General features: G+C 33.2%; 1 protein-coding gene across 14 annotated transcripts in view; it reads right to left on the reverse strand.

Moving 5' to 3' along the window:
- The window catches only part of LOC104561577 (sodium channel protein type 2 subunit alpha), a 58,618-nt gene that overhangs the window by 11,570 nt on the left and 33,442 nt on the right, over nt 1-13,606 (reverse strand). For 12 of the 14 annotated variants that reach the window (XM_062004932.1, XM_062004927.1, XM_062004936.1 and 9 more), the window contains 4 exons: nt 8,970-9,090; nt 8,240-8,394; nt 7,075-7,248; nt 1,570-1,692 (listed from right to left, as the gene is read on the reverse strand). In XM_062004932.1, the coding sequence (XP_061860916.1) occupies nt 1,570-1,692; nt 7,075-7,248; nt 8,240-8,394; nt 8,970-9,090 (573 nt within the window). The remainder of the gene's footprint in view (nt 1-1,569; nt 1,693-7,074; nt 7,249-8,239; nt 8,395-8,969; nt 9,091-13,606) is intronic. The other 2 variants (XM_062004934.1, XM_062004935.1) reach the window with 1 other exon arrangement.

A 13,606-nucleotide genomic window follows, 5' to 3' on the forward strand; every position in this document is an offset into this window, starting at 1 on the left:
GGGGGGAAATATTATTTAAGATTCAATAAAAACACAAATGTAATTGCAAAAAGCAAGAAATAAAATTACATGGAAACCAACACAATGCAAAACTCTGAAAAAAACCCTCAAAACGCAAAAGAAAACCTGTTAGTAGCAAGATGCATTCTTACAATTTGTGCACTCTGGAGAAAAAGAGAGAAAGAAATGTTAAATTCCAACAATACAAATAAAAATCTATAAATAGAAAATAAACCAGAAAAAGATAGAAAAATGATGACGTGGAAGACAATAAAAATGTCTGTATATGAGACTACCATTACTAATGATTTTCAGATCATAAAATTTATGTATATATTGGCACTAATGTATTTTGGCGTCAACATAAAACATAACATAATTAAGCACATCTTACATAGTTTTTATTAACAGCATCCACTCTAAGTCTTAGTGTTAAATTGCCTGGCTCACTATGACTGCTCTTACCCTTATCTGTTAGGATTTTGTATTGTTTTTTGATTGGCTGCATCCAATAGAGTTGATCATACTATGTGGGCAAGTGGCTGTAAAATATCAGAAGCAATCTCCTAACACAAATTTTCTTTTACTTACTTACTGTGATTAAACTAAGAGAAAGCTGCAGATACCCAGACAATAATTTTCTAATTGTATGTTTGGTTTTGAAAATAGTATTTTTCACATCACTAATTTTACTGAAAGTACTCTAAGATCAGTAGAGGTTTTGCCCATTTATTAGGTAGAGAGTACTTGTTGTTTGCAACGCAAATCACATAAAACATAGTGGTGACAGTGTTGTGGCACCAGACACACTCCCCTACGCTGGCTACAGTGGCCACCTCTAGAGTATCAGCAGCCTCAACCCAGACAGGAACCACACTATTTATTTAGAAACATAAGACTTATGACCAGACTATAAACATATATGGCAACATTGGGGTATTTTGAGGTGAAAGACTAAAAGAAGATTTCTCAGTAATGTTACATTGTTAATTTTTTAATGCATCAGTTTGTCCAGGAAGTAGCACAGTCTGCCTTTCCAGCAGACAGCTTGTAATAGATTGGGTTAGGTGTTTTTGTCATATTGGTAGAAAATGAAAATAGCATTTAGGTAAGAGGGCAGCAGATGCATTCAAATGAAGTAAAGGACACTAGCTGAGAAAATGATTTCTCATCTCTTCCCTTCTACACCTATTTCAGGTATCTGTTCAGAGAACTTCTCCCTAATACTACTGCATTTATTGTGGGATTTTTTTTCCCCAGGGAGGTAGAGAGCCACAGGGAGGCTTTAGTTTCTGGTGTATCACTGCTGTCAGTTCTTCACCTATGGAAATTTTAACAGCCAGATCTGTGATAACTATGTAGCAGTGAGCAGGAAAATTTGAGTTCAAGGTCTCATCTCCAAATATAAGCTGTACATATCTTCTATATAAGGACACGTTAGAAGGCCTTTTTTCACACACTTTTTCATGCATTTCCATTCTGGAGTTCCTTGCAAAAGGCACAAGTGTCACAATTCTACAATATTTTTTGCATACACACATTCATTTAGACTCATTCCTTTTATCTCACCCTCATTCCTTCAAATCGTGACAAGGCTCTTAAAGGTCTTAAAGCTCTTAATGTCCGAAGCGATTTAATGGCACCAAGTTCAGAATAGCCCAAAGCATTGGCTATTAAACTAACCAATGAGACCTATTAAAATACAGAAAAAATATTTAAAAAAATGTTCTACACGGTTTAATTTAAAAGACAAGAGATTTGGTCAACAGAAATATCAACAGTGACAGATGGAACAAAAGCATTCTTGCTTATACTGATTTTGGAGGCCAAATCCCGCAATTGTCCTCCTTACTGGAAAGGCAAGAGGTCATATGAAGGCAGGTCAGACAGAAGCACACTGTTGATGAAGGATAACATTTTCATAAATATTTAAACATAAAATAGCAGTGCTTTCACTATCCTTCATACAGTTCACCCTTCCAAGCAATTAAAATTATGAACACATTACAATAGTTCTTAAGTTATGACAATTTTATTAATACCTCTAATACCTAGTAGTAAGTTGAATAACATAGCAGTTAATTATCTTGTGTTATAAATACTACTTCTAACTCAAATACTCAGCAATAGCCAGAGTACCTATGAAATATATATTGGCAGAGGTAGTACTTTCTCACTTTCCTGACACTTCTCAGTAATTTTTTCTCTCCTAAGTATAGGAAAATAATATAAGATAGATCTTAACAGATGCTATAACAGTAAGTATTACTACAACAGCAGTAAGCTTCTGATTCATGTTGCCAGGATTTTATTATAAGCCAATCCACTTCAGGAAGGATCAACTAATTTGCTTCTCAAATGGAACTGTTCACATGAAATTATTTACTTTACTTTACTTACTTTAAGGAGTTTTGGAGACAGGAGTGGGGAAATATCATACCTGATTCTTATTTTCTTCAGTTTTACCACCAAAAGCATAGAAGACACATAAATGAACACACAAATATTTCTGTCCTTGAAAAAATCCCTCAAATATTAATTTCTGTACCTCAATCTGGAGAGCTGTTCAAATAACTGGCTCTATGGTGGCAAAACTTTGCCCTTTATATTAAAAGGTGGGTTTCTATGTTACTTGTATCCATAAAGGACAATTAGATGGATTACAAACACAAGAGTTATAAGATCATGTCTCAAAAGGACAGTGACAGCAGATAGTAATCAATTATTCATTACTATGTTGCTGTGTAAATTCATCTAACAGAAAATAGTATTTTAGTGAGTTCATATCACTGTACCTTTCAAATGGACTACATGGCAGGATGTAACTCTTTTTATCAAAAAGAAAGGCTTGTTTTATTACAGTACTGGAGAAGTTTGTAAAGGAACTTGCTATGATTTATAAACGTATTAAGAAGAAAATCTTACTGCTTTTCTGTGGTTTGTAACTGAAGTCTATTCACTTACAAGAGATAACATTGTTTTTGTCATTTCATCAATTATAGTCATTGTTATTGATAATTATCATTAATATAATGTATTTGTCTTGTGATTCTACAGTGAGAGAGTTCTTTTTTTATCCTTAGCCACTCTTGATATATTGCAAGAATAACCAGACATGGAATTGTCTATCTTTTTAATAGAATATTCATTGTCTCACATCAACAAGATACCCAGACAGGACAAATAACTTTAGTGTAAAGAGAGCACATTTTATAGTTTCAAAATAAACTATAAAAGATACATATCTGAAAATATGTCTCTCACTAGGTGAGCAAGATATCTCTTTTAAAATTACACATTAATTGCTCCTTCATTTTATTCATTTCTCCCCAAACTAGCGTTGTGCCTTGGCTTATCATTTGCATCTCTTAAAACTGGAGGGTTGTGTGTCCACATTGTTGTGTACAGACCCTCTATTGTAGACTATATGTTGCAACAAAAGTTTTGAAACTTAACAGTCCCAATTAAAACACTCAAGTTCTTCAGCCAGGGTTCTCAGCTGAACCAGATCATCGGTCACAAATCTCCATATTGACTTTATTTCTATTTAGGCCTAAATTTTTAATCTGTATGAATTCTGTGTTATTACTGAAGTGGCTAATTTATGTGACTTGATTCCAGGTCCTCAGTGACATATGGCCCTCCTCACTTACAACACTGCTTATCCTTGGTTTCATGTAGTTTAAGTGTTTAGGTATTACATTTAAGTAGGAAAAAAAAATTGAGTAAAAAATAATGATGTTTTTATTCTCTTGAGAAGTTAATAATTGTTTAAATTTTTAAAAGACATATACTATGTTATCAGTCTTTCAGGCAGGCATTTTTTATACTCTTGGAGACAGGACATTGGACCACTGTAGCCCTTCTTATGTTATGGTCCTATGCTAAGATATTATCAGTTTTCTGTATGTACTTGGTGAATAATTCTTAATTTATGGTATTTTACTGGCAAGTACTCAAAATTCAATTTTTTAGATGCACAATTTTAAGTTATGATTATGTTCCCTAACTTGATGAACAAGAGCTTTAGGTTTCCTGCATATATCATCTGAATATTCCTTACAATTCATTATTATTTTCATTAATTTCAATATTATCCAATGCTATCACAGTGTACCATGTTAGGGTACACTATAAGACTATATAGGAAGACAAGGTCATATCTCTTCCTGTATCTGGTTTCCCAGTACATCAAGATGCTCATCTGCTTATTTCTTCTTTGTATTATGAAGCTGTCAGGGCAGCAGTTGCCTCTTACTCTCTGCATATGGCATTTACTATATTAGTATACTATGACCTTGATCTTTTTCAGAATGTTGCTGCTGAAACAATTGTTCTGAAATGCTAATAGAAGGTTGAGATTACTTTAACTGTTTTAACACACAAGCATAAAACATTTTTAGCTATACTAAGAAATAGCCATCAATATGACCAACTTCTAATGTGCTATACAAAAAGCTCAATTGGAGGGTTGCTTTGCTATATAACTGCTCAAAAACTGTATCCATTGGAATTTTATCAGGCATGAGCAACTTCAGGAAGATCAAAAATTTCATTCAACTTACAGATTCATTACTGTCCCAAAGTACTTGGAAAATACATTATTTGTTTTGAATGTGATGTATTTCCATTTCTTTCTTGTTAAATTTAGTAACACAATAATACAGAAATAAAGTGTCTATAAAGAATTACAGGTCTACCTTATCAACTTTAAAGATAAACAACATAAGACAGTATATGCTTAAGATTACTCAAGATTCTATATCATAGCAGAAAACTGTACAAACAACTTTGCTAACTGAGAAACTCATTGGGTATTCCCAGATTCCCTTTCTCCTTTTCTGATATTTTACCTCATACTTCATATATGGCAAAGTGAACTTAAGAGTCATTACAGATGTAGCTCAAAACCTAGACATTACAAACTCATGACAGATGGCTTCTGGAAAAAGAAGTGCAAAATCTAAGCTACAGGGTGACATGCTCTATAGCATCGAATTGTATTGGGTTGTTACCATCCCATTGGATACTTGTGCCAGGATTAGTCTCCCCCCAAAAAAGCTAATATGTCCTTGCTTCTCAGTTGCCTGCATCCAAAATTCTCTTGGCTTAAACAATTGATAAATGTGTTTGAACTAATGTACCAGATCTTGATTTTGGGTATATAAGGCAATCCACCCAAATACCTGCTCCTTGCTGCAGATAGTGTTGCATCCAGCAAAGAACAGGGGAGAGAGATGGCACAGTAAGTTCTTAAACTGAGGTAGTCAGATGTACCAAGAGTCATCTTGTCATGGCTGTAAACTGAAAGAGCTGAAAATTGCCATTTCTTTCTGTAATTATTAAAATCTAATTTGTCCACAGTCCCTGAGAGCGACTAAGGCTATTTCTCACAGTGAGAGACTCAGGTATGTAAGACATTAAAGGTCAAAGCCCTAAGGGACTATCAATATTTACTCTTCAATAATTTTAGAGGATGGAATTAAACAATTTGATTAACTTTAGTCACTTCTAATGAAAAAAGGGCTCACTGGTGTTCTCACTGTGAGAATGCGGCTGAATCACATCTGTTTAATCTGCCTGTTAAAGAAGTGTAGAGTTTCTGGTTTTCTTTAAGAAGATAACATGAGTTTATATATTTCTTTCAAGTCTATCTAGTGGTGCTAAAGGAACTGCTGAATTAGCCTTAGGCACAGTAAGACGTTTTTTACCACTTTCCGGAACACTGAATATAGTTATTCAAAAGTAGAAGGTTCCAATCTCATTTAGTTATGCTTTTGTTTATAAAATTAAAAATCATGGGTAAAAAATTGGCAAAATAAGCTACTTTATTTATGATGATGCTCTTTATAATTCTGAGAGCCTGCTTAGATAAACAGCATCTCTGAGACTAAATTATCATTGGGAATCCATGGAGTATGACTTAGAAAAACTAGTTTAGATTTATGTTACAAAATAATAATTAAAACACTAGTTGTAGTTTATCTAAAAAAAAAAAAATCCATTCTTATCATAATCCTGGTAGGACACATCTGTCTTCTGCATTAACATCCTCTTAAGAAAACCATTCACACTGCTCCAGTCTAGTATGGATATTTAGGAAAGAGCTAGGGATTAAGAGTGTAACAAAACTAACTTGGTCAGGTTAAAAAACACCCAAGTGGTCTTCAATTTTTGAGTTATAGGCTTATCTGGCTAGTTTTTTCTCCCTCTGGGAGTTACAAACCTGACACATTCCCATTACATATTCATATGTAGTAACTATTTGTGGAACCAGGATGGATATAGACTTCTCGATAAATATAGTAGCTTGGGCAGAAATTACTATAAATGCACATTTGCCCTGAGATGCCAACTTTCAGTTCCACACTGAGGACATAATGTGTGACAGCAAGACACCAAAACATTCTGGGAATAAAACCAGCTTTTTATCCCTTCTGACAATGTAAGCAAGCCCTTTGCACAGAAGTATATCACAGCTGGGAAGGCAGCCAAGAAACCTTGTATTCTTTTCTATCATAAACCCAGTCATAGCTGATTTAACTATTGCAGATTGTCAGCCCATTAAAATTAATTAATTTTTGGATAAAATAGCTGCTATCTTTCTGTTTTACTAAAGATAACAACAGGATAGTTTTGGGGAATGAAGATCTGAGAATGTGGATGACATCTGGACCAAATGTGTTGTTTCACTTGCAAAGTTTCAATGTTTGTACAAGAAACTTGGACTATGTAGTGTACCATTTACTAAGGAATAAATTAGTATGGTGAGAGTCCATTAAAAACAGCATGTTTCTAGACCAGGTTTTTTCTCATAAAAATCTCAAGTTTGATGCATCCTGGCACTGAAATGTTTAGCCATGAAGAATGAACAAAGTGATGGCTAGCCATCCCTTTCCACCTCTACTTAAAATAACACATTCAGATCACTGCAGTATGTTCTTAATGCAATGTAACTATACAATGTGAATTATTTTTGCATGTTTATAAGAAGATTATTTACTAGCAAGGGGTTTTACAATATAATGGACGTTATTGTAGTGAATTTTACAATATTAAAGACTGTGTACTTACATCAACAATCAGGAAGTCCAGCCAGCACCAGGCATTAGTAAAATATATTTGAAAGCCATATGCTACCCATTTCAAAAGCATTTCCAAAATGAAAATATATGTAAAAACTTTGTCAGCATATTCCAGCATGGTCTTGATAGTTTTGCGCTGCTCAATATATATGTCTTCAAAAGCCTATGAAAAAGAATATATTCAGGTATTACTAATGTTTCACAGAATATATGTGATAAGGGAAAATTAAATTTTTTAGAATAAGTCAGAACTAATCTTTTCCCTTGTTCTTCTGCATCTTCTTATTTTACATATTTCCCATCTTTAACCATACTACAAATCTGAGCAACTTTATGTATTCTGCCCTGTCTGGGGTTGACTACATATATATTTCCTAATGAATGAAAAAATGAACTCAGTGCATGAATTTTCATACACTGTAGCATTAAGAAACTTTCAGATATACACACACCAAAAAAACTCCTTATATTAAATCTGTTCAATATATATTCCACTCTAGAAAGCAGTTAGGGAGATTACATTTCTACGGTCCATCAATGAAACTTAAGACCTAAATGTCACATTAAACAGCAATGTTCTTGCTAGAATGTACACAGTGCACATTGATACTGTAGCAAATGTTCAACTTGAGTAAAGCTGAAAAGATGGGTAATGTAATCTTGTTGGAAGGTGGTTGTTAGGTTTCATTTGCTGTCACCCTCTTCCTTATCTCCTGCCCTCCAAAAAAAAGAAAGAATGCAGTAATTATTCAATTTTTTTTATGGTCTTTTGTAAGCAGAATCCAAGAAGTGGCTGAGCCCACAAGGAATTAACGCCTCAAAATCATACATTTAACTATATATTCCCAGTCCTTTGCACTCACAACTCTTTATGAACATGCTGAAACCTGGAAGGCAATTTAAATCTTCTGTAGATATGGTGACTTAAAAAAAATGCACCTGCTTTACAGGGGTAAACCAAAAGTGCTGCTAAAAAAGTGCATGTGATATTTAGTTTTTCAAGTTTGGGCCATCAAGTTTCCCACCATCCTGAAATGATGGAATGCAGGTCATTTTATACAGCTTCAAGCAAAACAAGCTTTTCTGAAGCAAATTTGTGGCTTCTAAGGAGATACATAAGTATTTCAGCATCTGCAATTTTTTTTCCTACTTACTAGTGCTCCACTGCTGAGGAGAATCATGAAGACAATGAAAGTCTCAAACCAGTTGTGCTCAACTATGCTGTAACAGGTTTTTCTAAGGTTCCACCAAATTTTTCCTTTGCCATCCTCTATACTTACTTGACAGCATGGAAATTTCTGCACACAACCTGCATTAGATTAAGAGGTATTAGGATACAAAAATAAATTATGTCAAAGTCAGTATTTACTGTAGTATCAACATTGTTAGAAGCTTTAACAAATTTTATATGATTAGAATTTAAATGCTGGAATCCTCTTTGATAGGATGATGAATATCTAAGTTCAGATAAGTAATTTGGAGAGAAATCCAGAAATATTAGATGTAATTATGAGTAAACTTGAGCCAAAAAACATTGATATTTTTGATGTGTAACAGTTCCATTTGTTGATGGAGTCTCACAAAAGTTAATCTGCTCCAAATTTCAAGGGGCCTTTCAAATAAATGAAAAGCATTTTAATAATAGAAAAATTAATGCAGCTTCTTAGTTAAAAGATGCATGCAGTGGCCAGGTAACTAGTTACTCAAAGCCTAGAGAAACTTAATTTTTGCATCTGATTTCTGGCATTCTAGATTAAGAGTATTTTCTTTTGATTTTTGAGATTATGAAGGGCTACCAGATTTGAAAGTCTCAAGAACTTAAATACATCTAGTAACAATAACATTTTACTAATACATCTCTTAAGTCAACAGTTATTCTACAACCTTCCGTAAAACAGGCTTCTGGTTCAAGAGCTTCTTCACTTTCAATTTCTGCTTGCTCGCCCTCTCCTGGAGGAGCAATATCAACTGTGCTGCCTTCTGATGAACTGGATGCATTTAGTTTCTGCAAGCAAATTTCCACAGAACAATTTTTTTTCATTAGATATGTATTCAGTAAAAAATGACACTGAATTAAATCATGCCAGCCTCCGCTTTTTGGAAAACACTAAATTTATACTGATAAATATGTATCACCATAAGTAAAAACATAGGAATGACATGTACATTTTATAGTTCTGTTTCACAGTTTATCTTCTTGTAGGGAATTAAATATAATTTAGCTACTAACCTGATCCATGTATAATATTTCTGAAGTATTCTCAATAATATTAAAACCGGAGAGCTTTCATGTACCACGCTCTCAAGTTATTTCATTTTCATTACACTGAAAATGTGTCTTAGTTTTCCCAGTGAAATGAACTAACAGAAAGTTCCACATATATCTTCAATTCCACTACAGATGGTGTTTTCACAAACATATACCATATCTGGATTAAAAAGTTATAAATTTAATGGCATTTAATGGCAAATTTCTGCACCATTTAATTTTTTGCAGAAAGCACAAATTACTAGATCAGAAATATCTTCTTTGCATTCCACTCTCCTGTGCATACTGAAAAAAACTCTTGAGGTCCTTTCCCTCTTGAATTTTTCTAGCACTCTACTACTTTTGTGGACAGTGAAATAGTATAGTCCTTACTATAGCAAAAGCACTTCTAGATCTGAAAACTGCAAGAACTGACACGAGATAGTAACATAAAGCAACTGAAATTAAGTAACTTTTTACCAAATATATTGAAATTTGGATCAGGTCAAGTTATTTATCAGTCATGCAAGACTGCCCATAATTTTGTCCTTTTAGGAAAGCATATTTTGAAAGGACAAAGCTGCTAAAGGTGCACACATCTGATGCAATTATTGGACATAGCATATGTAATTTGTTTTCATTTGTCAAAACTGTGTCTTTAATTGCTTTCATCCAATATATGTTCTGTTTTACTGTGAAATAAGCCTTGGAATCAGAAAGCAGCATTAAAAAAGGCAAAGTAGTGAAATACTCCTCATTTATATAATATAGCAGTAATACATTGGAACTTCAAGGGGATCTAGAATGCACTTCTGTCTTAAATATAAAATAGTAGAGACACTGATGTTACAAAGGAGTATTTGGTCACAGACTAGATTTGTGGTTTCAGCTAAGCAGATCTGGTCATGCCCTTTGACCTGTATGAAAACCTTTCTATACAAATTTTTTGAGAGAATGCTTTATACCAACCGGTTTTCACATTTAGTTTTTCAAGATAGTGACAATTTTTTAATTTAAAAAAATACTATGCAGATGATTGGAATGATTTTGCAGCAAATAGTAAACAATAACTTTTTTATAATGAGAGGCATTTCCATGTATTCTCTTCTTCTGAGACACTGCTGCAAATTAAAGCTAGTTACTTAACTCTTCAGGTAAAAACCCAGTCCCTTCAGGAAAATGCACTGGGAGCTAAAGGCCTTTCTCTGCCAGAAATAAAGTAAATGACACATACATCGTTATACAGTTTGGTGAGCAATTATTTCCATATATTCAACTCTTATATTAGGTAAATGAAGCTTAAAAATATTCATGGTGGGTAGGTGATGGATAATTTCATGATTAGGTTTCAAGAAACTCCTCTTCACACATTTGTGCAAATGTAGTCAATATAGGGTCCCTCAGACCTCAGACTGCAAGGCTGTTACTGTATCGTGACCAAAAATAAAGGACTGGTGGCATAATAGAAAAGACTTCTGACAAGCACACACAGGTGTGAGTTTGAAAACCACTCTTTCACTTTTCTGTATCATGATCTGTCATACATGGAAAATCAATCTGACAAATGTGAAAAGATTTTGATAAATACATTGAGATTTGTATGCTTTGAATGGTTAATTATTGCTTAGTAAACACGTTCCTTTTTTCAAACTGCACTACCTCTATGATGTACAAAATTTATATATGTAAAATAGTTATAGCCATATTGCCTCTAAATAGAATAATTTTATTACTGGTCATGTAGATCCGTAAACCTGAAATAAAATATTGTGTTCCTTACATAATATCTTAAATTTTGCTTTCTGTATTACATTTAGAGATTAAAATACACATTAATGTACACTCCATTAAGCGTTATTTGAACATCATCTTAATATCCATACATAAGTCTCTCTTTTAAAAAGGATGTAAGACTTGAGATTTAATTCTCTTATTAGATATCATCATTTTAATACAAAGAAATAAGAAGTCTGAAACCTGTCACTAAAATTATAGGCAGTTTCTTCATTAAATAAAACCCCAAATATTGTGAAAATAATAATGTCACATTCAATTTAGGAAAATTAAAAGTAACTCATGGCCTGATCCATCATCATTAATCAATTCATAGTGTCAATTATTAATCTATATGAGTGCCAGTTAAAAGGCAGTCAAATTTTTAGCTGCACCTTCCCATGGAAACTCTGTTGCAGACAGTCTTGTCAGCATAGTTGCTAAAAACCAAGTGACAGAGGTGCAATTTATAATCAGCACAAACAAAACCTATTATAATTCTCTTTATTATTTTTCACATAAAGCATTCTTGTCATTGTTTTTTAAATAACCTCAAGCAATTGCATTTTTTAAAAACAACCTCATTAAGTTAATAAAACTCCTCTTCTTTGCTCCAAGACCCTAAATTAGGAAAGAATCATTGCATTTTAAATAAGGTGACTTTAATGATCCTCTTTTTTTTTTACAATAAAACAGGAAACTCAAGATACATGATTGATTAAGGCCGTCTTCTTTTCACCTCAAAAATGCGATTATCAGACTCTAGAACACGCCATACCCTGTAAATACTTATTTTCATCTTCAGTGATATCACATTTTCATTTGTAAGGATACATTTGAAAGCGATTGCTTATGATGCAGCATTCTCAAGGCCTGAATCAGCAAAACAACATGCTTGGCTAGAGCAGAAGCCTGAGCAATACTGTGGAAATCACACACAAAAATAAAATAAAAAATAGCACTACTTCAATGGGATTATATTTTTCCGAAAATAGTATAAATATTACTGTATAGTATATAACATTAAAAAAACCCAACTTCATCACTAACCCAAATACTTGGGCAATATATGTATAATCAGCCTCCATACTATCGTTTCAGAGCAGTGCATCTCTTTTTAACAGCTTAGATCATTAAAACAAGCTTTGACCAACAGCATGTTAATGTGCCCATTTACAAGAAAATGCATTCATTTAAGACCTGGTCTTGCTCTCATTTGATTTTCTTCTAGACTTCAGTAAGAGCAAGAGCAGGCTACTAAAACTGTAAGCTTAACAAACGGCTTCATGATTCAAGTGACAATAAAATAAAGGGATTCAGCCATTACAAATTGCCTTTAGTAATTCAGACAAGGTTTTATCCTTTGAGTCTTGAAAGCTGCACTGTAATTGACTGACAACATATAAAATAATGGGCATCAATGATTCCAAGTGATTCTCAACTGACTTTAAATCTCAGATCTTATGATATTTGACTTTTATATAATATTAAGAAAGCCACTTTAAAAATATTGTTTCTTATGAGTTTTATTTGATGTTTGAAGCATATCTTGGTTTAACATTTAATCAACAAAATCTGAGAATTTTCAGAGTACACATCAATATTAATTTTTTTTGGCATCTCTGGACAACTTATACTATAATATAAGTATGATCATACTAAACTATAATCAATGGTACAAACCAAACTGGTTTTTTTATCCTATTGAAGCCAGTAAGACTCTTCCTGAAGGTAACAGCTTTAAATCCTGCTCCAGGACTGAAAACTCAGTCTCAAGAAAATTCTGACATATGGTTTTACTAGGATGATTTGACCTCCTTTTTTTCATGCAACTTTGGCTCCTGTGCAATATTTGCTCTCCCCATTCCTGAAGGCTCTGCCAATTATGCATCAATGGAGATCATACTTGCCTATAATGAAAAAAAACACCTAGGCTAAATATATGTGAAATTTTATAAAAAGCATGGCTGACTACTCTGTAGTCTTTCTAATTTCCACTAAGTCAAGTCCCTCAACTCACTCAGACTGATGTCGTAAAATACGTTTCAAAATGATTTATGAAGGAGTTTAAAGTTTAAGAAAAGGATACTCATAAAATGTTTTGTTTTGAGAGTTTTTTACTGGGGGTTATTTACTAAGTATCATTTAGCAACTGTGAAACTGTTTTCTCTGCCTTCAGTTTATGAAACTCAAGATATGCACTGCCCAAATGTAGTTTGTAGCAACTTGGAGATTTGTATTACAGCGCATTGTAGAGTTAAAAGTACAAGAAGTATAAATTTTATGCAAGTAGCTACTGCAATAGCTTAAATGTCATTCATTAAAGAGCTGAAGTTCTGGCAGAAATCATTATATAAATCACTTAACACATTTCATGAAATATTTACATTTATAAGGGCTGAATCAAAAAGGGTTGTTTTTATTTTTTAAAAACTATGCATGCTCCCTTTTTCTTTGGCCTCTTTAATGTATAACATTCCAGTACTTTAATGATCCATAC

The sequence above is a fragment of the Colius striatus genome, chromosome 11 (assembly GCF_028858725.1).
Source record: "Colius striatus isolate bColStr4 chromosome 11, bColStr4.1.hap1, whole genome shotgun sequence".
Classification (NCBI taxonomy): domain Eukaryota; kingdom Metazoa; phylum Chordata; class Aves; order Coliiformes; family Coliidae; genus Colius; species Colius striatus.